At 36.8% G+C, this 23,754-nt stretch overlaps 1 protein-coding gene across 3 annotated transcripts in view; it reads left to right on the top strand.

The window, feature by feature from the left end:
• The window catches only part of DTNBP1 (dystrobrevin binding protein 1), a 92,896-nt gene that overhangs the window by 27,179 nt on the left and 41,963 nt on the right, over window positions 1-23,754 (top strand). For all 3 annotated transcript variants that reach the window (XM_081144437.1, XM_081144436.1, XM_081144438.1), the window contains 2 exons: window positions 5,341-5,473; window positions 20,750-20,772. In XM_081144437.1, the coding sequence (XP_081000563.1) occupies window positions 5,341-5,473; window positions 20,750-20,772 (156 nt within the window). The remainder of the gene's footprint in view (window positions 1-5,340; window positions 5,474-20,749; window positions 20,773-23,754) is intronic.

Raw genomic sequence — 23,754 nt, forward strand, 5'->3', positions numbered from 1 at the left:
CCACTCAGTAGCAAGAAAAAAATAAGCCACACAGAATTCACTGTACTATCAGTGTGAACAATGTATTTTGTGGTTTGACTTTTTCTTTGCTTGTTGAATAATTTCTCAGTGACCTAAAATTTATTATACTAACTTGCATACCATTTGTCATTGATTTGACTTATTCTAGCCACCCTAGCAAACTCTGACTCTTACAAATCATATTTTAAGGGCAGTTTTTCTCTGTTCCTGAATATGTGGATCTCAGAAAGAAGATGAAAGAGATAACTGCAAGATTAGTGCTGGAGCTCTTTGCAGGCTAGGAACTAAAAGAAGCAGGGGACAGAAGGGAGATGTGTAACAGAGCCGAAGAAGATGATTCACAGTTGTGACTTTTACAAAAATTTTGTTTAATTTTTAAATATTTAAAAATTGAAATAATTATAGATTCATGGAAGTTTCAAAAAATATTCAGAGAAGTCCCAAGCGCTCTTCACCCTGTCTCCTCCACTGTATCTAAACCAAGAAATTAGTATTGCTACATCCGCAGAGCTTATTTAGATTCACAGTTTTACATGCACTGGTGTGTGTATAGTTCTATGCAATTTTGCATATGTACAGATTCATGTATTTATATACATCCTATGTATAGATTCACTGCCACAATCAAGATACACAACTGTTTCATAACCTCAGGGCTTCCTCATTATACCTGTTTGTATCCACACTCATCCCCCTCCCTATCACTAACCACTGGCAGTCGATAATGTGTTCCTCATACTTACAATTGTTACTCCAATAATGTTATATAAATGAAATTATATAGTAGTAACTTTGAGGTTGTTTTTCCCTCAGTGCGAGTAATAAAAGCAGGAAATCTAAAAAATATATATATATATTCAGAATATACTTCATATATATGCTTGTAATTATTAAATAAATTTTTTAACTGTTTAATGTATAAAAGGAATAAAATTTATTTTTATCAGTACAGTTCTATATTTTATTACTAATTTCAGTCTGTTAAGAGTTAAAATGGAAAATTCCCATTGCTTCTACTGCTTTGACTCACTGATAATGGGACTGGTTTGACACTAATAATAAAATGCCATCATGTTGTTTAATGTTTTCTAAGTTCTCTGCCTATGCTTAATTTGTTCCTTTACAAAATTTAGCATAACCTCCTGATATTTACATTAGATGGAATATGAATCATAGATTTGCTTTCTTGGTTATTATTTTACATTTTAGAGTGACAGACTCTTTCTGTCACCAATCATTCTTAATTGAATTCAGCAGACTAGGTATTAGGGGATACAAAGATGGAAAAATACAGCCCAGCTGGGCATGCTCAGTGGTTGAGCATCGACCAAGGATCCAGGAGACTGCGGTATGATTCCCGGTCAGGGCACATGCCTGGGTTGGGGGCTCGATCCCCAGTTGGAGACGTGCAGGAGGCAGCCGATCAGTGACTCTCTCACCATTGATGTTTCTCTCTCTCTCTTTCTCTCTCTCTCTCTGAAATCAATAAAGATATATATATTTTTAAAAATACAGTCATTACCCTTAAGATCCATCCTGATTCCTGGGAGAGATGATAGCATACAAGTAGGTGTATAATGTCAGTCAGAATGTAAGCCTATATAGGTTCAAAGGTATGTGGAAGTACAGAAGAGGAGGAGAGCTCCGAGGGCTAGAGGAAGGGGTAGCACTGACCTGAGCCGAGACGGGAGCCGGCAGCAAGCAGGGCCATCTCAGGGACAGGCAGGACCCTTCATGGAATAATGAGTCCTAAAGTAAGGTAGTAGTGAGACCGGAAAAGTAGGCTGTGGCGAAGGGGTGATAGATCCCTGAATGCTAAGTTACGGAATTAAACAGGATTCTCAAAGTACTTGTGAACCTTTGAGACTCTTTAAAGGGGAAAACATAAATATGAATTTGATGGTAGCAATGAAATGACTACTGACTGTCCCAGGCTTTTTTTTTAATCCTCACCCAGAAATATGTTTTTTTCATTGATTCTAGAGAGAGAGGAAGGGAGAGGGAGAGAAAGAGAGAGAGAAAGAAACATCAGTGTGAGAGAGAGACATCGATTGGTTGCCTCCCGTAAGCCCCCCAACTGGGGATCAAACCCACAACCTGTGTATGTGCCCTGGCTGGGAATCAAACCCACAACCCTTAGTGCGCAGGATGGCGCTCTAACCACTGGGACACACTGGCCATGGCTGACTGTCCCAAGCATTTTAAATCTAAATTTGCTATTCAGCACAAGAGCATGATGCTGTTGGCCTATTCAGGATGACATGTAGTTTGTTTCTTTCTCATTAGTAGTTGGTACTAAGCTATTCATATGTTTTCACCTGGTCCCCTTTTATTAACAGAAGTGAACTAGGCTGGCAAGTTCAATCTGCACCTAGAACATGAGAAATTAGTTGGCCTACCAAGGGGATCAACTTTAGTCCCTGGCTTCATTAGCTCTGTAGTCAACCAACAGAGCTAGACTCTAAATGGAAATTGCCATCTGTCCAAATAATAATAATAATAATAGGTAAAAAGATACACATTTTCAAATATAATTGACTCCATTATATATTTTCTTCTTAGAAAAATCATGTGAAATATAATCCCCCTCACTTATAAGAATATGGGATCTTAAGTCTCAGAACATAGCCTTGAGTATAATTTACAAGTATGTAAGTTTGCCAGAAAAAAATGAAAATTTTATTGATATTTTGGTGTGTTAGATGCATGGGTGTTAATTGCAACATGATCATTACTGGTCTCAAAATTATTAGTTTTAAACGACTTTTACAAAACTTAGCTAATCTTTATAAAAATTTTCCTCTGCATTTTTTTATAGTCGGCCATTAATTATTTACTTACTGCCAAGTGCTAAGTTAGCTACTTTATATACTTTGCTTCATTGAACCCTTTAGACAGCTTCCCAAGATTTGTATTGTTCGCTCTCTTTTCATTGATGAGGTATCTCACCTCATCTCATCCGTAGGGGGCAGAGCTGGGTTTCCAAGCTTGTGCTTCAAACCCTACTCTTAACCAGTCCCCTGTCTGCTAAGGATACTGTGCATCGTAGGTACTAAGGGTAACATGAAGGCACTGTGTAGCTTGGAGTTAAATGGATTCCATATTAAATTTAATTATTCTGGTTCTTGTCACTAATCAAAGTGCAATAGCCTTTTAAATAAGCTATTAGCTAGGATCTTTTAAGATCCTGTCAAACTAGTTTTAACAGAATGAGCTGAATATTGCTCCCTCAGTGCCAGTAGTACTACCTTCCAGGCTAAATCTCCCAGTCGTTTTAACATTTAACATAAAAACAAAAAATCTGAATAGCAACTAGTATAATCACATCATTTTGCTTGTCTCCTCCCCCCAACATCAAGTTATTACATACTATTTATGACATTATTAAAATCTTAGTTACATTTTTAATAGATTAAAATTTAGATTTTGCAAATTGTTTCAGGTTATGCTTGCTGTAATCAAATATATTAGCTGTTTTATGTGGCCCCTGAAGGTAGATACAAAACTGTTATGAATTGCATTGTTATCAGCCTTTCCAGACTTATCCGTGGTTCACAGTGATACATCAATATGATCAAAGTCAGTACCTGATGTCTTTGAAGAGGAGTGCTAAACTACTTGTCACCACATTTTGCTTTTCAGTGAAATTTTATGCTTCCCCCAATCCATGTCTTTAAGCCTTAGACCCTACCAAATAGAAGAGGGAGCTTTATAAGCATAGATAGTGTAGTTAAAATTTAGGATATTAGAAAATGTTAATGTTTCTGGATTTAATAAATCTTTGGATCAAACAAAGATTAAAAACAGGCCATAATTTGCATCTTAACAAACCTAAAACCGCAAGTTAAAATTTGAGGAGTTTGCTCAGAACCTAGATGCTACAAAAGCTAATTTAGAAATTCACATGAGCCCTGGCTGGGTGGCTCAGTTGGTTGGAATGTCGTCTCATACACCAAAAGGCTATGGGTTCAGTTCCTGATAGGGCACATACATAGGTTTCAGGTTTGATCTCTAGTCCAGGTGGGTACAGGAGGCAATCAGTGGATATTTCTCTCTCTTTGATGTTTCTCTCCCTCCCCCCCCCCCAAAATCAGTGAAAACATATCCTTGGGTGAGGATTTTAAAAAAATTAGAAAGTCATGTGGAAACCCAACAGATAAATGAAGGGACTCAACAGTGTAATTATATTGCAGCTACTAAGTGAAACAGACTGGAAAGCTGCCTGCCCAGCCAGCTTCTTCACTGCTGTCCCTTGCCCCACTGGATGACTGTCACTTCTGGACTTGGGAGTCAGATCTTGTGTTGAGCGTTTCCCACCTTCTCTCTCATCTGTGTTAGATGCCACTCCTTGAGTTCCCCCAGCACCTCATGCCTTGGTCTTTCCGACTGTGCTGTTATTGAAATATGCCTCCCCTCTACTTTAAGCTCTTTGAGCACAAGGACTTTTTCATCTTTGTATCCCAGTGTCTGCTTATGTGGTGTGTGTTGGGTAAATTGCCATGATGCTGTTTGAGTTCTAAAATCTTTGACCTCTAAAACTTTCCTGTTGTCTAAGAAAACCAGTCTACCCCTACAACTGTGAGGTCTTGGTTTACTTAGCACCCTATCAATTGGAAATCATTGTAGTGTACTGTGGGAGGGACTCAGTGTTGATTCCTGACTGCCCTTCACTAGCTAGATGACTGAATTAATTTCTGCAGGCTTTGGTCTTGAATCTTTTAAGTGAAGGGTTTGACTAGATCTCCATGTTCCATTAAAGCTGCAAAGCTCTGTGGCCTAAAGGCAAAAGAGTATTGAAAGACTAGTTGACTGGTGGACAGAGCGGAGTATCTTCCTACCAACCACTGACTATGGTTACTAAGTATTTGCACATCTCTACAGTTCCCTGAAGACATGTATATGATGTGCTGGGGCAAAACAAATACTAAAGTAACTTGAAATCTCAAATATTACATTATGTTCAGTATAATTTGTTAATTATATTTTGCTGTGTTCTCATTATTTGAAATTGATTCATGTGTGATATATTAGATTAATCAAGATACTGTTTCCTCATCATCCTGGTTAATAGAGTGTTATGGAAAATTACATCTTGAAAATATTTGAAATATAAAAATATACTCAAAAAAGATAATTTGAAGTATGTTGTGTCAGTCAGTGTATTTTTTTTTTTGCCTCAAGAAAGTTTAATAAGGAATATTAAATAAATGCAAAACAATAGCAACAGTTTAAACTTTAACTTTTGGATACTTTTTATTTTCTTCATGATCAAGGATTCTGATATTTGATGTTTGTTCTTTTGACCTTATATACTTTCAGCGCATTTAGAAACTAGTTTTGAGGAGGTAGAAAACCACCTGCTGAATCTGGAGGATTTATGTGCACAGTGTGAATTAGAAAGATACAAACACACGCAGTCCCAACAACTGGAAAATTACAAGAAAAATAAGAGGTGAGTTTGAAAAATGGGCTACAGTATTAATTTTCAATCACAAAGTTTTTCACAGTACTCTACATGCTACTCTTTATAAGTTTGGGCTGATAGAAAACAAATGTTTCAAATATAAAGCTTATGAATAAGCTTTCCAAAACAGGATATATATATTTTTGGTACCATTCATTATCTGTTGCCATTTTATGAAGATGAGTTCTGAAAACTAAGGATAGAGTGAAAAGTGGAGGGGAGCAGGGTAGTGGACAAAGCTTTCCACCAAATTAGTTGCCTTGACTTTGTTTTCCCCAAGTGGAAAATGCCTGAGTTGCTTTTTCCCTTTTCTTTCCTCTCTCCTTTTTTATTACCAGAGCAGGAGGAAAAGCAACTTTGAGCCCAGGCTGTGGAAAGGGGCTGGATGGATTTGAACCTCAGTCTTGTCACATACTGGTTGTAAGACCTTAGGCAAATTATTTCATCTACTTTAGCCTCAATATCTCTAATTTATAGTAGTGAGCATAATAATGTACCCACATCACAGAGTTGTTGGGATTAAATGAGATAATGGTCATCAAATGCAGTAAGTGCTCTGTAAGAATAAGTTGTTATACAGATTATTACCTATAGGCTGACCTGAACAGGAGAGGGAAGAAAGATCTACGGATAACAGCCTGCTGAACTAACTGTGGCATACCAGCTTGTGCAATGGCATCGTGGGCTGGGTTGGGAAGATGCAGGGCAGGTCCTCTGAAGTCCATGGGGAGGTCCACAGTATGGTGAGAGTGACTGAGACTGTCGTCTGGGCAGAGCAGGAAGTAGAGGGGGGTTGATAATGAAAGAAAACAGAAGTCATGAGGTGGGAGTCTGGCTGAGGCTGAAGAGCAGATTTGGTGGGAAAGGAAGAGCATAGGTTTGGCAGAGTATACTTTTGATTTTAAGATGATAAGTTGAGTAGTTCTGGGTCTAGAGAAGTACTGGTCCCTGGCATATAGGAGGTAAAAAAAAAAAAAAAAGCTAAGCCCTGGCCAGGTGGCTCAGTTGGTTGGAGAGTTGTTCCCATGCACCAAAAGGTTCAAGTTCGATTCCTGGTCAGGACACATATGGGAAGCAACTGCTCATCCGCTCCCTCTCTCTCCCTCTCCCTCCCCTCCCTCCCTTTCCCCCCTTCCTTTCTTTCCTCCCTCCCTCTCCCCCCTTCTTTCCCCCCTCTCCCCCTCTCTCCTCTTCTTTCCTCCCCCTCCTCTTCTGTCTCCCCCTCTCTCCCTCTCCCTCCCTCTCCCTCCCCCTCCCCCTCTCTCTCCCTCCCTCTCCCCCTCTCCCTCAAGTCATTAAACATATCCTTGGGTGAGGATTAAAAAGAATTTTTTTAATTGAAACGAAAATGTAGGTATTGTGGATTATTACAATGATAAAGTATCTAGAATAATGCGAAGGGGTAGAGGTGTGGAAACCGAGTCATCTGAATTTCTTAGGTCTATGTGTTCCTAGGGGTGGGTCTTAAATGTTCCTGAAACTCCTGGGATGCATCATTGGGGAGTTGATGCTCATAGCATCTTTATAAAGTAAATATTTATCAATAAATGCCAAAGTATTTTGCATCCAGTTGTCTAGTAAGATATTAGATGTGTGATTTAAATTGAAGTCCTATTTTTATCCTGAAATGATTACTATTGATTTAATTCAAAATTATTAACAAATACAGTTTGTTTTGGTTACTGTGAGAAGACCTTGCAGATCTAAGCTTGAATTTCTTCTCTTCCACGTGCTGCCTGTGTGACCTTTTGCAAATAACCTACCTTTGGCTTTTTTATCTGTAAAGTAGACATAATGACACTTTCTTGCAGGGTTATAGAAGATAAGAGACAGGACCAAATAAAAGCAGGCTCGTTTAGCTCACAGAATCACTGGTAATTCTCAGTTCTAGTTAACTTGCCTTTCTAAACACAAATAGTAGAAATACTGAATATGAAACATTGCTCGATACCATTTATAAACGGTTATCTTTCTGAAACTCTTTATTTTATTCAGGTGTAAAAGGATGAAGTGTTTTTTTCGAAGATACCTTTTGAAAGCAATTTATTTACACGTATGAATACATATATATGGCTAATTAATAATTGATTGCAATAGAAATAATTTGAGTTGACAACACTGAGAAAGTAGAGCAGTTTTATTCAGTCAAATGTAGATTGACCAAAAAGTATCTTTTAAATAATCATGCAGAACATTTACTATTTACAGGTGTCGTATTTACATTTTAAGCTCTTTCTTATTTACTTCTACTCAGTCTTGAAGTATCGATGGGAATATGATGAAGGTTAGTGTAATGACACCAAATTACTTTTGCTTGATACAGAATTTGCATTTAACACAATGGGTTGAACACAGTCACTGTCTTCAATTATAATAAAGAACTTTTTATAAAATTATAATAAACCCTACTAAAATTATAATGAAGAACTTTTTAAAAGTTTATAACCCATAAGAACAAAAAGACCAGAAGAGGCAATGCCATTCACATTTTGGAATAGAGAAGGTGGATGACTTAGCAGAGCAGAGAGGCTGAAACCTGAGCAGAGACTCTGGTTCCTGCGCAGGGGACTAGAGCATGAAGCATGCTGATATGTCCCACAGAGCTCCAGAAAGGCTCAAGATTCGAAGGCACCATGAACCTCAGAAGGTAAAAGGTATTGAAAGTACATTTATGGGAGTTAGACCTCCTGATCCTCGGCTCAGCTACATGATTACCCCAACCCTAGCTCATTAAGTGACAATAGGTTGCACCTAAGAGGCTCCAGACTTAAGTACCTCCCTACACATCTGAGGGAAGGTAGAGCTACTACTATATTGAAAACAGAGGAATTAAGTGAAAGTCTGCATTCTAAACAGTGAGGCTCCTTAGGCCCCTTTTTTCACCGGCTCCCAAACTCTGGCAGCCCAACGTACATGTCCTATGCAGAATATTGGAGGCCTCATCTGAGAAACTGACCAGCCCAAGAGAAAAGACCTGCAGGTATGGACATTTGGGGAGTTCTCTGATGAAACAGCTGGGTCTGCATCTTAACATCCTCTGATGATGAGCCCCACACCTCTGCACATGACTTCTAATCAACTTTTTGTTGCCTCACTCTTGAATATGAACGGGCATCTAAGCAAGAATATCCAATTGAAGAAATCTTTCAACATGAAACAGACCAAAATAAATAGAAAAGAAACTAATAATAATATATATTTTTTAAACTCACAAAAATGAAAGACTATAAGGAGAGCAAAAGAAAGCTTAAAAATTTTAAGTAAGAGCCTCAGATACATAAGGCCATCTAGTAAGAGTCCATTTTGTATTGATGAGGCATGAACAGGATTCTAGAGAAAAGGAATAATTAGAGAACAAGAAAGAGCTCTTAGAAATAAAATATATGATAGAAGTAGAGAAAACCAAGTGAAGCACTGGAAGATAATGTTAGGTATGTAAGACAGAAAAGCTAAGAATATTAAGAAAATGAGCATTGATTCTGAAGTTCCATATCTGACTCCTAGGAGTTCAGAAAGAGAGAGAAAAAGAGACAAAATTATTAAAGCGATAATACAAGAAAATTGTTTAGAATGGAAAGATATGAAAGAGTTTGAAAGGACCTACTGAGTACTTGGAAAAATGAGTAGAAAAAATATTCATTGTCAATACATACTTCTGTAAATTTTACTGCACTAGGAATAAAGATCAAAAAGGCCTTTAGAAAGGTCTTACATTAATGATTAGAAATCAAAACACTTCAACTTTTCAGCAAAACTGGAAGTAGAAAATGGTTTTTACTTTATGTATACTTAGCACAGTTTTCATCAAGTGTGAGGAAATAGTCATTTCCAGGCACACAAGGCCTCAAATTTAGCTCTTGTGCACACTTATCAGAAACTGCTGGAGGATGTGCTCTAAACTAGGGAGTAAACCAAGAAGGGTGGACACAGAGGGAGGTGAATTGCCCTAAGGATCCACCCAATTTAGGAAAGAAACACGGGGAATTTCCCAGAACCATAGTGGAGAGAACTTTCATCAGGCCTGGAGAGCAGTCAGACCAAAGCAGGAAGATGCTTCTGGATGATTCCATGAGTAGTGTTTCTAAGGGGGAAAATGAAGCTAATAGATTGCCTGATATGCTTGACCATATTGAGAGTTTTATAAGCTCTGATAGCTTGATGATGAATTAGTGATAGGTATGTTTTTTAAAACTAAGCAAACAAGGCAACTATTAACACTAAGGGAAAACACAGTTTTATAAGAAAAATATACTACATGGTTCAGTAATAAACAATATCTATATAACTTTGTAATAATTAAATGTGGAATATGGATTAAAGCCAGAATTGTAGTATAACTTATTGGGAAGATGGAGAAGAGGAAGCATGTTTGTATTGAGGGGTAGGAGGGGTTTAAGAAAGCTAATCCTCATCTTCCACAGCAGGAGAGCAGCGAGTAATATTTAAAATACCAAAAAATGGATAAAATATTAATGTTGGCATATTATTTCGAAATAATGGAGGTAAATACCAGAGGAAATAATTGAAAGAATTAAATGCGGCTGCTTTTGAAAGGAAGGAAAGATGGAAAGATCTGGGGCAAGGAGCTAATCTTTTTCATCATAAATAAACCCTTGTGGGTACTATTTGATTTAAGGAATGCACATGTGTTTTTTATAAACATAAAATTGAATTTTAAAAAATTTCTGTTAGCTGCAACATTCCCTGAAGTGTTTCATATGGAATACTAGACTGAAAAAGTAGCCACTGACAAAACATTCCATGATCAATTAAGTTTCAGAAACACTTTACCCTGTATTTGCCTTAGGGAGGCAATACATATCATTATGTTAAGGGTTCTGAGAATTTCTGTAGTAAAGAAATTTGTTTGACTCAGCATTTCACAACTTACTTAAGGAGCCAATTTGCTTGCAATACATATTAAAATTCTGTGACTAGATATTCTATATAGCACCATTTGGGAAGTGTTCAAATATTATATCCAAAAATTAAACTTTTTGTTATTGGATCCACAAGAGAAGAGTTTCTTAAAAATAAACCTCCTTCCTTTTTAAAAAGATGCCCTGCAAACTGAATGAATGATTTTCCTTTTCTTGCTCTGTGAAGATAACATGTGGACAAAAGGTTATGATGATGATGTTAATTACATAACAGTAGCATTTGCCAAGCACTTACTAGGTACCAGGTACTGTGCTTTAAAATCTTAGTCTAAATTAACTCATAGAATTCACATAATGACCATTTGTGTTGATGTACTCTCCTTTTTACTAACAAGAAAAATGAGATGAGAAATGGCAGAGCCACAACAGACCAATGTTTTTTCATACATTTTATATTATATTGTCTCCACACAAAGCTCTCCATAGTCTGAGTTTGGATGCTGTGAAGTATGACAAGGATCTTGCTTCTCTCGGTGCATTGACCACTTCAGCTCTTGGGACTGCTAATTGTAAAAATGGCCCAGCAAAGTTTTTCAGAAGTGGTGCTCCTGAATCAGGAATACATTTGGATGTGAGATGCATGATTTTTTTCTTTAATTCACCATCCACCCTATCCACCACCATGCCTGTAAGGAAATAGTTTCAGGTGCTGCAGCATGACTGTAGAATGCTGATAAACAACAAACCACTGCCTGGGTAATGATGAGTCATGGGGAGGGGTTTTATTTGTTTGTTTGTAAGAAGCTGGCTAGCCAATTAAAAGTTTGAATTTAAAAAATTAGTAACACAAAGGTACTAGAATTCTTTTTTTTTTTTTTAAACATATCTTTATTGATTTCAGAGAGAGGAAAGGAGGGGGAGCTAGAAATCAACCACTATAAAAAAACTCAAAAATATTCAAGCACATGGAGGCTAAATAGCACGTTATTAAACAATGAATGGGTTACCAAGGAGATCAAGGAAGAAATCAAACACTTCATGGAAAGCAACGAAAATGAACAGACAACAACCCAAAACCTATGGGACACAGCAAAAGCAGTCCTGAGAGGAAAATTCATAGCATTACAGCCCATCTCAAGAAACAAGAAAAAGATCTAATGAACCATCTAACACAACAACTAAAAGAACTAGAACGAGAACAGCAAGAAAAGCCCCAAGGAAGCAGAAGGAAGGAAATAATAAAAATCAGAGCAGAAATTAATGACATAGAGACTAAAGAAACAATACAAAAAATCAATGAAACCAAGAGCTGGTTCTTTGAAAAAGTAAATAAGATTGATGCACCTTTAGCCAGACTCACTAAGAAACAAAGAGGGAGGACCCAAATAAATAAAATCAGAAATGAAAGAGGCGATATAACAACTGACCCAACAGAAATACAAAGCACTGTAAGAAAATATTATGAGCAACTATATGCCAACAAATTGGACAACATGGGGGAAATGGACAAATTCCTAGAAACATACAACCTTCCAAAGCTGAATCAAGAAGAGGCAGAAAACCTGAATAGGCCAATAACAACTAATGAAATCAAAGCAGTAATCAAAAAACTCCCAGCAAACAAAAGTCCTGGACCAGATGGATTTACAGGCGAGTTCTACCAAACATTCAAAGAAGAATGAACACCTATTCTATTCAAACTATTCCAGAAAATTCAAGAGGAGGGAAAACTCCCAAACTCTTTTTATGAGGCCAGCATCATCCTAATCCCAAAACCAGATAAAGATACTACAAAGAAAGAAAATTACAGGCCCATATCCCTGATGAACATAGATATTAAAATCCTCACAAAGATACTAGCAAACCGGATCCAGCAATACATTAAAAAGATCATACATCATGACCAAGTGGGATTTATTCCAGGGATGCAAGGCTGGTACAACATCCGCAAATCAATAAATGTGATACATCACATAAACAAAATGAAAGACAAAAATCATATGATCATATCAATAGACGCAGAAAAAGCATTCGACAAAATCCAGCACCCATTTCTGATAAAAACTCTCAGCAAAGTGGGAATAGTGGGATCATACCTCAACATAATAAAGGCCATATACGACAGACCTACAGCCAACATCATACTCAATGGGCAAAAACTAAAACCATTTCCATTAAAAACCAGAACAAGAGAGGGATGTCCACTTTCACCACTCTTATTCAACATAGTACTGGAAGTCCTCGCCATAGCCATCAGACAGGAAGAAAACATAAAAGGTATCCAAATTGGAAAGGAGGAAGTAAAACTGTCATTATTTGCAGATGACATGATACTGTACATAGAAAACCCTAGAGACTCCATCAAAGTACTACTAGATTTGATAAACGAACTTGGCAAGGTAGCTGGATACAAAATCAACATCCAGAAATCAGTGGCATTCTTATACACCAATAATGAACTTGCAGAGAGAGAAACTAAAAAAGCATACCATTTACCATCGCAACTAAAGAAATAAGATACCTAGGAATAAACTTAACCAAGGATGTAAAAGACCTGTACTCAGAAAACTACGTGACACTGAAAAAAGAAATAGAGGAAGATTTAAACAAGTGGAAGAAGATACCATGCTCATGGATTGGAAGAATTAATATCATTAAAATGTCTATACTACCCAAAGCAATTTATAAATTTAATGCAATTCCTATGAAAATACCAACAGCATATTTCACAGACCTAGAACAAGCATTTCGAAAATTTATATGGAACAAAAAAGACCCCGAATAGCTGCAGCCATCTTGAGAAAAAAGAACAGAGTGGGAGGGATCACATTACCAGACTTCAAACTGTATTACAAAGCCACTGTAATCAAAACGGCCTGGTATTGGTACAACAACAGGCATATAGATCAATGGAACAGAATAGAGACCCCAGAAATAGACCCACACCACTATGGTCAATTAATATTTGACAAAGGAGGCAAGAGTATCCAATGGAGTAAAGACAGTCTCTTCAATAAGTGGTGCTGGGAAAATTGGACAGATACATGCAAAAGAATGAAACTAGACCACCAACTTTCTCCATACACAAAAATAAACTCAAAATGGATAAAAGACTTAAATGTAAGTCACAAAACCATAAAAATCCTGGAAGAAAACATAGGCAGTAAAGTCACAGACATCCCACGTAGTGGACTTTTCACTGATACAACTCCTAGGGCAAGAGAAACAAAGGAAAAAATAAACATATGGGACTACATCAAACTAAAAAGCTTCTGCACAGCAAAAGAAAACAGCCTCAAAATACAAAGGAACCCCACAGTCTGGGAAAACATATTTGCCAAGGATGAATCTGATAAAGGGTTAATTTCCAAAGTGTACAAAGAACTCATAGCACTCAGCAAGAGAAAGACAAACAACCCAATTAAGAAATGGGCAAAGGACTTAAATAGATACTTCTCCAAAGAGGACGTGCGGATGGGCAAGAGACAAATGAGAAAATGCTTAACGTCGCTAATCATCAGAGAGATGCAAATTAAAACCACAATGAGGTATCACTTCACACCTGTCAGAATGGCTCCATCAACAAATCAACAAACGACATGTGCTGGCGAGGGTGTGGAGAAAGGGGAACCCTGGTACACTGTTGGTGGGAATGCAGACTGATGCAGCCACTATAGAAAACAGTATGGAGGTTCCTCAAAAAATTAAAAATGGAGCTGCTGTTTGACCCAGTGATTCCACTCCTAGGAATGTATCCTAAGAATCCTGAAACATTCATCAGAAAGGATTTATGCACCCCTATGTTCATAGCAGCACAGTTTACAATAGCTAAGATCTGGAAACAGCCCAAGTGCCCATCAGTAGATGAGTGGATTGAAAAGCTGTGGGACATTTACACTGTGGAATACTACGCAGCTGTAAAGAAGAAGCAGCTCGTACCCTTTGGGACAGTATGGGTGGTCCTGGAGAATATTATGCTAAGTGAAATAAGCCAGGCAGCAAAAGAAAAATATCACATGATCTCGCTTATACGTGGAATCTAAAGAACTTAAGAAATTGACGAGCAGAATAGATTCAATGACATGGAAGCATAGTTGAGACTGACCAAATGTCAGAGGGAAGGAGGGGGCGGGGAGGTGGAGGGGGAGAGAGTAACCAAAGAATTTATGTGCATATATACACAACCCAAGGACACGGACAGTGGTGGGAAGGGTGACTGGGGAGGGGGAAGGAATGGGGGGGAATGGGTCATTGGGGAGAAAAAGGGACATCTGTAATACTTTAAACAAAAATAAAAATTATAAAAAGTTTTAAAAAAAATAAAAAATAAAAAACAACAGCAACAACAACAAAAAACATATCTTTATTGATTTCAGAGAGAGGAAAGGAGGGGGGGAGAGAGAGAGAGAGAAACATCAATGATGAGAGAGTCAATGATTGGCTGCCCTGACCGGGAATTGAACCCCGATCTCTTGGATCGTAGGTCAATACTCAACCTCTGAGCCACGCCCGGCCGGGCAAAGGTACTAGAATTCTTAATTTTGTAATAAAAATGTAACCAATTAATTGCCCTGGGTTAGTCACTGAACACTTCTCAGCACATCAATGAGAATAAAGGTGTTTAACAGACTTTTTTGAAAATCACAAGATATCTTCTAGGCCATGTTGAGGTATCAGTGATTGGCTTTTAACTTTTGACAGTTTCCTAAAAAGAATGTACCTCCACAGTGTAGACCCAGATGTTGCCCAGAAGTTTTGTGATAGCTCTGAGTTTCATACATGACTCTGGTATTCAGTAGACTTGCTGTTCTGCTTAGGTAACTTCCTAGTGGGGCTAAAATATCTCAGGTAGGTGACACTTGCATTCAGATAGGCTGCACTGGGCCCTTGGACTACATTCTTGGATGGTAGAGATTGCACACACTTGGAGTCCTGTCGCTTAGCAGTTGTGTGGCTGCTTACCCTCCAGCCTTGTTTCCCTCATGTATTAAATGAGGGTTATGGTACCTGCAGAGGGGTATTGTGGGTTATAGGAGGTAATGTGTGTAAGGTGCTTTGTACAATGTATGCAGTATATTAAGAACACAAATACCTGTCTCATCCTTCTTTATCCTATTTGTCTCAACTACCTGCCTTCCCCTTCAAATCAAATAGACTTTCATGGAAAACAGTCTGGGAAAGTAATTTTCTTGGAAGTTTGAGGGGAATTTAATTCTCAATATGTAACTTAGTGCTACCACCAACCAGCCCATTTCCTAGACCTTCATTATCTTTTGGGGGGTCAATTTTTTAAATTCCGTATCAGATTCTTTTCATGATAAATAAAGACTTAGTGTCATTTGTACGATGAACTACCTGCTTTTCAAGAACTTTGATTTACAGATGTGTTAAAAATGTCTTGTTCTGTGATGCATCCCCTACCTTGAGCTGAAGGCTAACTCTATTCCCAACCCCCAGTTCATCTTCTACCCTGTTAACCACAAACCCACCAAGCCTGTAAGTACACATTTTCATGGCTGTAGAATGCTGGGAAACACCAGACTTGATAATTATAGGTGGTAGGTGATCCTTTTGAAAGGGGTCTTATGAAATTTTTCCCATGAATAAGTAGTTACAGTGATAGATTTTGTCCATCAGCCATAATGAAGGGTCACTCTGCACGTGTGTTTTATACAAAAAGTATTGCTGGTCATACTTTAAAAGAATTTTCCCCTAAACATTTTCAAGCATTAAGAAAAATATTGAGTTGATTTTGCAGTTGGCATTTTTAATGTAGTATTTGCCCTGTGGAATCATTGTGTTAGCTTTTTAACATGGATTTGTCCTAGGGAAACAGTTTGGAATGTAGAGAGAGTGTGCTTCCATCTGTGAGATGATTGTGTTTATGGAGACATTTATCCAGTGGTTCTAATCTGTCAAGTTTCATATCTGTATGTCTGATTTAGTTGATTTCTATACATATACAAATTTAATATACTTCATGCATCATTTCATAGATTTATTTATTAATCTGATGCTTTTTTGTTTTTATTCTGCCCTCATAACTCAACCCCTGTAGAGAAAATGATTAAATAGCTGTTTCACCCTTTAGAAATATTCTTAGACTTTGAGTCTGGTGCTATTTGTTGAATGTGTTGGTTTCAGGGTTTGTTATGCTAGATTTTTGAAAGGCATTTGCTGAATTGAGTAAAATTTAAAATATGGTAAAATCTAAAATAAGGTATTTCAATTCTTATTTATTTGATCATCTGAAAATACTATTAAACTGAAAAATAAAAGACTCCATTTTTTTTTAAAATGCAAGTGGTAAACAGGTTATCAAATGAGATACTATGTGACCAAGTTTTTTTAAATAAGAATAAAATTATCTATAGTCATAGCAAGGGCTTCTTTGAAAAAGCAGATATTCTTAGTCATTCTATAGTCACAGTACTTGATAATCCTGATTTGCTGAGTGTTGGTTCTGGCTCTGTGACTCTGCACAAATGTGAACAGGGCATATGAGACATGATCTGTGCACTTAAAGAGCTCTGCACTGTAATTGTAGAGATGACACCTGTACGGAAACACCTGCATTACAAGGCAGTGCATGAGGTGTTATAACACTGGTAGAATTAAGAGTTATATGAGTTTAGATGAGGGGAGATCGCCAATTGGGTGTCAAGGATGTCTTTATGGAAAAAATGAACTTGAAGACTGTTTCACACTGATTATTATCATTACCATGTCTAACAGAATTTGGAGAGTAACCAGAACTTAAAACTCCTGCTTACCTCTGCTTTTTCATTTGGTTAACTGAGAGTATGGCATAATGATTAAGAATAAAATATCTGCCCTGTTCTTAATAAATGTGACCTATCATCTCATCTGTGTACTTTGCTGCAAAAATTCAGTGCAATCCTTGCTCCTCCAAGAAGCCTTTCCTGTCAAACCAAAGTGTATGAGTTGCTCCTTTCTCTTTCCTAGAGAATCTTCAGCATGTCATTAACAGAGCCTTAATCTATTATACCAATTTCAAGTTGTTGCTTTACTGCTCTCTCTCACTAAAGTTCCTTGAAGTAATGGAATGTATATATCCCAAACCTAGCATTATTCCAACTGCTATTCTTCACATTATTCCTAGTGTCTAAGGCTCAATAAATTTTTGTTGAATGATTGAACTCAAAGATTACATTCTGTATAAGAAAATGGATATTTATACAAGGTTGATAGCAGTGATGATGGAGAGAATTGGGTGAATTCAGGATATGTTTTGAGATAGAATTGACAGGATTTATTGATGGATTTGGATGTGGAGAAGGAGGGAGACAGATAAACCAAAGCATGGTAATGCCATTAGTTGAGATAAAGAGACTGGAGGAAGAATAACTCTGTTTTGCAGACATTGTTTGAGAAGCTTATTCCACTTTTGAGTAGAGCTATCAAATAGGCAGTTGCATATGAATCTGGAGCTCAAAGAAGAGATCAAGACAAAAATATAAATCAGGAAATCAGTAGCATATAGGTGGTACTTAAGGCTACCTGGCAGGATGAAATTGCTTTGTGAGAAAATGAAAGTTCAGGAGAGAAGAGGGCCCAGAGCCAAACTTACATGCTCCAGCATTTGGTGGTCTGGAAGAGGTGGAGAAGCTAACAGAAGAAACTGAGGAAGCGGGAGAAAAACTAGAGGAAACTTTCTCAGGGAATTGCCAGTTGGGTCATGTGCTGCCTGACAGATTTGGATGAAAAGTAAGAAGTGATTGTTGCATTTGGCAACATGACGATTGTTAGTGACCTTGACTGTGCAGTGGTGGGGTCTGGGTCTGGAAGCCAACTGGATAGGCTTTCAAGACTGAATAGGAAGTGAGGGAGTAGAAATCTGTAGGAACTAAATTCTTGAGTAGGCTTTAGAGATGGATATTGTGTCTTTTGACCTCACCAGCCTTAGGTTTCCAACCTCCCAGATTATTTCATGAAATCCCAAGCTGAACTCATGATGTCCTGCCCTCCAAAATCTATGCTTTTCCTAAGTTTTCTATTATTAATGAATGCACCTTCCTTCCAGTATTCAGAGTAGAACCCTCATGGTTAATGTGGTCATGTCCTTTCTCCACTTATCCCCCTGTAATTAGTTGCCATGGACTGTTGCATCTTCACAGCATTTTTCAAATTGGACTCCCCCTTTTCATTGCCACTGCCACTGCCACTGCCACTGCCACTGCCACTTAAGTTGCTCTTGCCAGGCACTAATTAGCTCTTCTTCAAACTCCTCTAATAGTTTCCAAAGTACTCCCTGCTTTTATCTTCTCCCTTGTCAGTACATTATCCATCACAGCTAGAATGTTCTTCCTAAAACACAGTGTTGCTCATGCTATTCTCTTGCTAAAAATAAAACCAGATCCTTTTAGCCTGGCAGTCAGAACCCTCTACCTTCTCGTCATTCAACCTGCTGTTCTGAAGTATGTGCTGTTTCTTAAATGTAACTGGCATTGTCTCACCTCCACACTCACTTTCACCTCTGCTTGACATGCCTCCCCCTCCCTTCTCTTACCTCTTCCCTATTTCCAAATACTTATTACCTCTAACAAACAGTAGAGGCTGCCCTACATATTAGAAAATTTCAAAGCTTTCAGTGCTACTGCTTTACTTGATCAGTTCTGTAAAGGTTTCACAATACTGATTTTTACTTTAAACCATAGTTATCTGTACCACCACCACCTCACCCAAGCTTCATTTTTAGGAATTGGGTACAGATATGATTTACTGTCTGAAGGGAAGTTTCTTGTAAACTTTACAAACAGTCATGGGTCATGACATTCTGTAAATAGAGAATGTCTAGGAAAAGCCCTCTGCTAGGCCTCTCCTCTTTTCTCAGTAGCAGCTTCCCCTTGATTTTGGTGAGGCAGCCAGAAGGAAAGGTGAGCATGGTAAAATGAAAGGCAGCTTTCTGCATTTGGGCAGTTACTCATTAATACTGAGTTTTAGCTTATTGAAATGGGAGGTGCCTTTTAGGAATTTTGCTCACTGCTACATATTCTAAGAGAAGGAAAGCAGATGCTCTCTAAAGATTGTGGCCATAGAAAAATACTCACTCATTAGAATATCAACCTATCTATCATCTTTTCCACCCATCAGTGGCCTTAGGGAATTGTTCCTAAGAAGTAAATTGAAGGTATCTTTTCAGGATGTTCTCTTATGATTCATGTTGCCTTTCTGTTACATATTTCAGCACTCACCCCATTACTGGAATATAAAGTAGGTTTGGGGCATGTTTATTTTGTACCTAATCTTTTAAGAATAAAGTTGGACTATTAGCTGAAGGGAAACAATTGCATGTGTTTTTGAAAAGATGAGATTAGAAATCACATCCTTTTTCTTAGTTAATGAACTTGATGCTGGAGCATTATTCCAAAGAGTCGGTATTTTTGGAAAAAAAGGAGTGATATGACCATCTGATTTAAGAACCTCCCCTTGACTGTGACAAGAATATTATCTGTTTGGCCTTTCAGTGGGCAGCTTTCCAGTCCTCCCTGCCAGTTGTTAATTGTAGTCAGCTATTTTGGAACATGAGGGGTATGTAATTAGTAGTGTGGAATACTAATTTGAGAATTCAAAATATGTCTAGATTTTTAGCAAAACCTAGAGTGTAAATTAAAGATAAATGTCTCATATTTTGAATGGGATAACAAGCCTTTATTGAATAAACTTACCTCCTCAAAATAACTTTTTATTAGTGCTAATAATAAAAATTATAATTTAAAACTTATGAAGGAAAATCTGAAAAGAACTTGCTTCAACTTCTTTGTCAAAAATGTGTTGTTTTATGTTTGCTCATCTGTTTTCTCTCGCTTTACATTACCCCAGGAAACTTTGTATTTCAGCATCCTTAACTGACACTGACAAAATTGCCAAGCACAGGATTTCCTGGAGGCTTGGCCCTTTTGTGTCAGGATGAGCAATGGACCTCAGTCTTTTGATACGCGCTTCCCCTTTTATTTCAAGGAGGAAATAACTGTCACTATTCTGGATAAGTTTTAATTAAAGAGCGTAAAACTTTAGTATTTAAAGTTTATCAGTGGAGGGAAAACTAAGTGCTTTTAAATTTGCTGTATATACAAGATGGTTCATAGCTGGCATTCAAATGCTCTGTGTTTTCTTATAAGTGTTTCAGTATTTCAGTAGTTTGTATTTTGGTAGAATTTTTTTGAGCCATTAATAGGGTAATAGAAAAACTGAAAATAGTAGCCTTAGGCTAATGTATTGGTAATTACAGTAAAGCATTGATATGTGAGCATCCAGGGATATCACTGGGCATTTAAAGTACATAAATTTGTATTATAATATAAAAGCAGTTTTCATTGGGAATAGATTATTTTAAATTTACATTTTCTTTTTTTTTCTACAGGAAGGAACTTGAAACCTTCAAAGGTAATTTTGTGTCTAATTCTTCACTTTAAAGTAGATGAGAGTTAATTGATGTCAGATGTTCTTTCTTAATGATGATGAAAGAACTCATTCCTTTTCCTTTAAATCCGTTTACATCAAAAAAGTTTGCTTAATGCTGTTTTGTCAGTTTTATGTAATCACAAGTGGTTTTGATATTCTCTTTTAGCTATAACACATGTACCAAGTGAGAGTTTCTACTAAAGACTATTATAAGTAATACGTTAGGATGGCACAGTGCTAACTTTGAGGTTGTTGAGAATCATAATTTAAGAAGATTCTGGTTTCTGTTGTGCACACTCTGGACCACAAGGACAGGGCGTGGTGATAAAGATAGAGCTGTGCCCCTGCAATTGACCCACATTTACTTGAACCTGCTGAGGGGTGTTCAGTGCTGGGTCCTGCTCTGCCATTGTCTTGAAACTTGGAATAAGTCTCTTAGTGTTTTTCAGGCTCAGTTTTTTTATCTGTAAAATTAGAAGTTCTGATGAACGGTATTCTAAGATGCTAAAAAACATCCAGTATTGCTTTTTAATTTTAGGTAACTTCTGAAAGTAGAGCCCTGAAGAATTCTTGGTCACATTGACCCTTACTAGTCATGGAGAAACACTAGTGAAAAGTAGGGAAAACCACAGACTTTCCAAGCACCTCAAAGCCCTTCCAATTCACTGTTTTTCAATTACTCATTAGCAATTCAGTAGTGAAATCTCTATTCTCAGAGAGACTCATTTCAATTATATTTCATATAAACTAGTATTGACCTTTAGATTTACTGAATGGTTAAGGATTTTCCAGTATATCATTTATAGTTGAATTGTTTATGTTGTGATCTCTTTGGGTGTCTTAAAAGAAATGACCCTTGAGATAAAAGGTATAAAGGCTTATTTCTGCTATAACTGAACAGACTCACTTTGGCTAGATTTCTATTTAACTGCCTACAGTTATAGTACATGACTAAGTTCATGCCAGTTTGTTAAGGGAATGTTAAGTGATCACATGATACAATATATTATCATGGCTATCATTATTCTTAATCAATTTTTGAACCATGACCCATACACATTATTTTTTATCAGTGGTTTGGAATAAGATTTTAAATCCTCATAAAATGGTCTTTTCCCTCTCATTCTTTCTTTTAGTCAACTAGCATCTTCTCTCACCTTAGGAGAAGAAAAAATCAAGTTAATATTAAAAGACAGGCAGGGACAATAGTTATGCAAAAATGTCAACTTGCATTTCAGTACTGAGGTGTTCTTTGTTCTTTCTAAGTATGATAATATTTAGAGAAAAAGAAGAGACCAGCAGTTTGCAGAAAGTTACGTTCCATGGTACCTGATAGACTAATTTAATTTATGCTGATATATCTTGTTTATACATACATCCCTAATTATTTACAACATTTTACAGTACATCCAACCAACCCATAGGCCAATTAAAGTTCTCAAGTTTGAACAAACCATAAATTGATTATTGTATCGTATCAAGTTCTTTTTAGTGTCAATATTCATTAAAAATTCTTTCCTCTTGAGTGTTTTGCTAATATTTTGAAAGCATAAATAGCATATAATAAAAGAAGAATTGTAACTGCTTTTCCAAGACATTACATAGAGAAGGAAAAAAATTCAAACAAATTGTGACAATTTATTTTCGAACATCATTGCCTTTGCCTTTATTTTTCCTTTTATAATAGGGTACAGGAAAGCAAAAGGTGTTACTTACTCCAATTGTTTTATTTAATTTGTAGTTGTATTTGGAAGCTTTTTTCTAAGTTGGTAAAAAACTAACTTTTGGGGACAAAAACATAAAATTAGTAACCCTCAAAGTAGTAATATTGGTTAGTATCATCCACTGAGTTCTGGATTCTTCTATCTTCCATTGAAGTTAATGCATCACAGTTCACCTTTCACTTGTGCTGCATGTATTAAATCTCTACAATATTAAGGAAGCAAGTTATTGTTTGTTTGGTTGATACTCCTAGCAGAAAGGTTTTCTATGTTCCTTGGATATTGCATTCTTTTAAACTTTTTAGTGATAGTCACTTGAATAATAGACAATAAAAAAAGGAGGTAAGATACTAAAAGTCTTAATTTTTTATTTTCAATAGGGAAAGAATTACCTTATTGGTAAGCACAGGTAGGAAACATATAGGCATACCTTGTTTTATTGCACTTCACTTTATGGCACTTAGAAGATAGTGTGTTTTTTACAAATTGAAGGTTTGTGACAACCCTGTGTTGAACAAGTCTATTAATGCCAATTTTTCAACATTTTCCCACTTTGTGTCTCTTTGTCACATTTTGATAATTCTCACAATATTTCAAGCATTTTCATTATTATTATTATTTGTTATGGTGATTTGTGATCAGTCAGAAGCAATCAGTATTGAAGCAGGCCTCCATCAGCAAAATGATTACAATTTACTGAACTTTCAGGTGACGATTAACATCTTTTTAGCAATAAAGTATTTTTAAAATAGATAAGTACATTATTTTCTGAGACACAATGCTATTGCACACTTAATAAACTACAATATAATGAACACAACTTTTATATGCACTGGAAAAACAAAAAACTTGTGTGATTTGTTTTATTGCGATACTTGCTTTATTGCAGTGGTCTGGAGCTGAGCCCACAATATCCCTGAGGTATGTTTGTAAGTTTTTCACACTCCTTAAAGACATGTGAAATTGGCCATGAATAGACATGTCTGTTATTTAGGGATTATCCATCATTTTTCCACTTTCATTTTTAAAATAGATTGTTCATGTATAAATATTAAAATCACTCTTAAGATTTTAAGTGTAAGTCTAGAAATTTTTTTCTTACCTCCATAAGATTTCTGACTTGACATGGTTTTAATATGCAGACTTGCTCTTGAGCCTTTCCTTAAATGTCTTACCAAATTTAATCGTCATTTTCCATTTTCTCTATAAAAATACTGACAGCCATAGCATGCTGAGTGCTGGT

The sequence above is a fragment of the Miniopterus schreibersii genome, assembly GCF_964146895.1.
Source record: "Miniopterus schreibersii genome assembly, chromosome: 8".
NCBI classification, from domain to species: domain Eukaryota; kingdom Metazoa; phylum Chordata; class Mammalia; order Chiroptera; family Miniopteridae; genus Miniopterus; species Miniopterus schreibersii.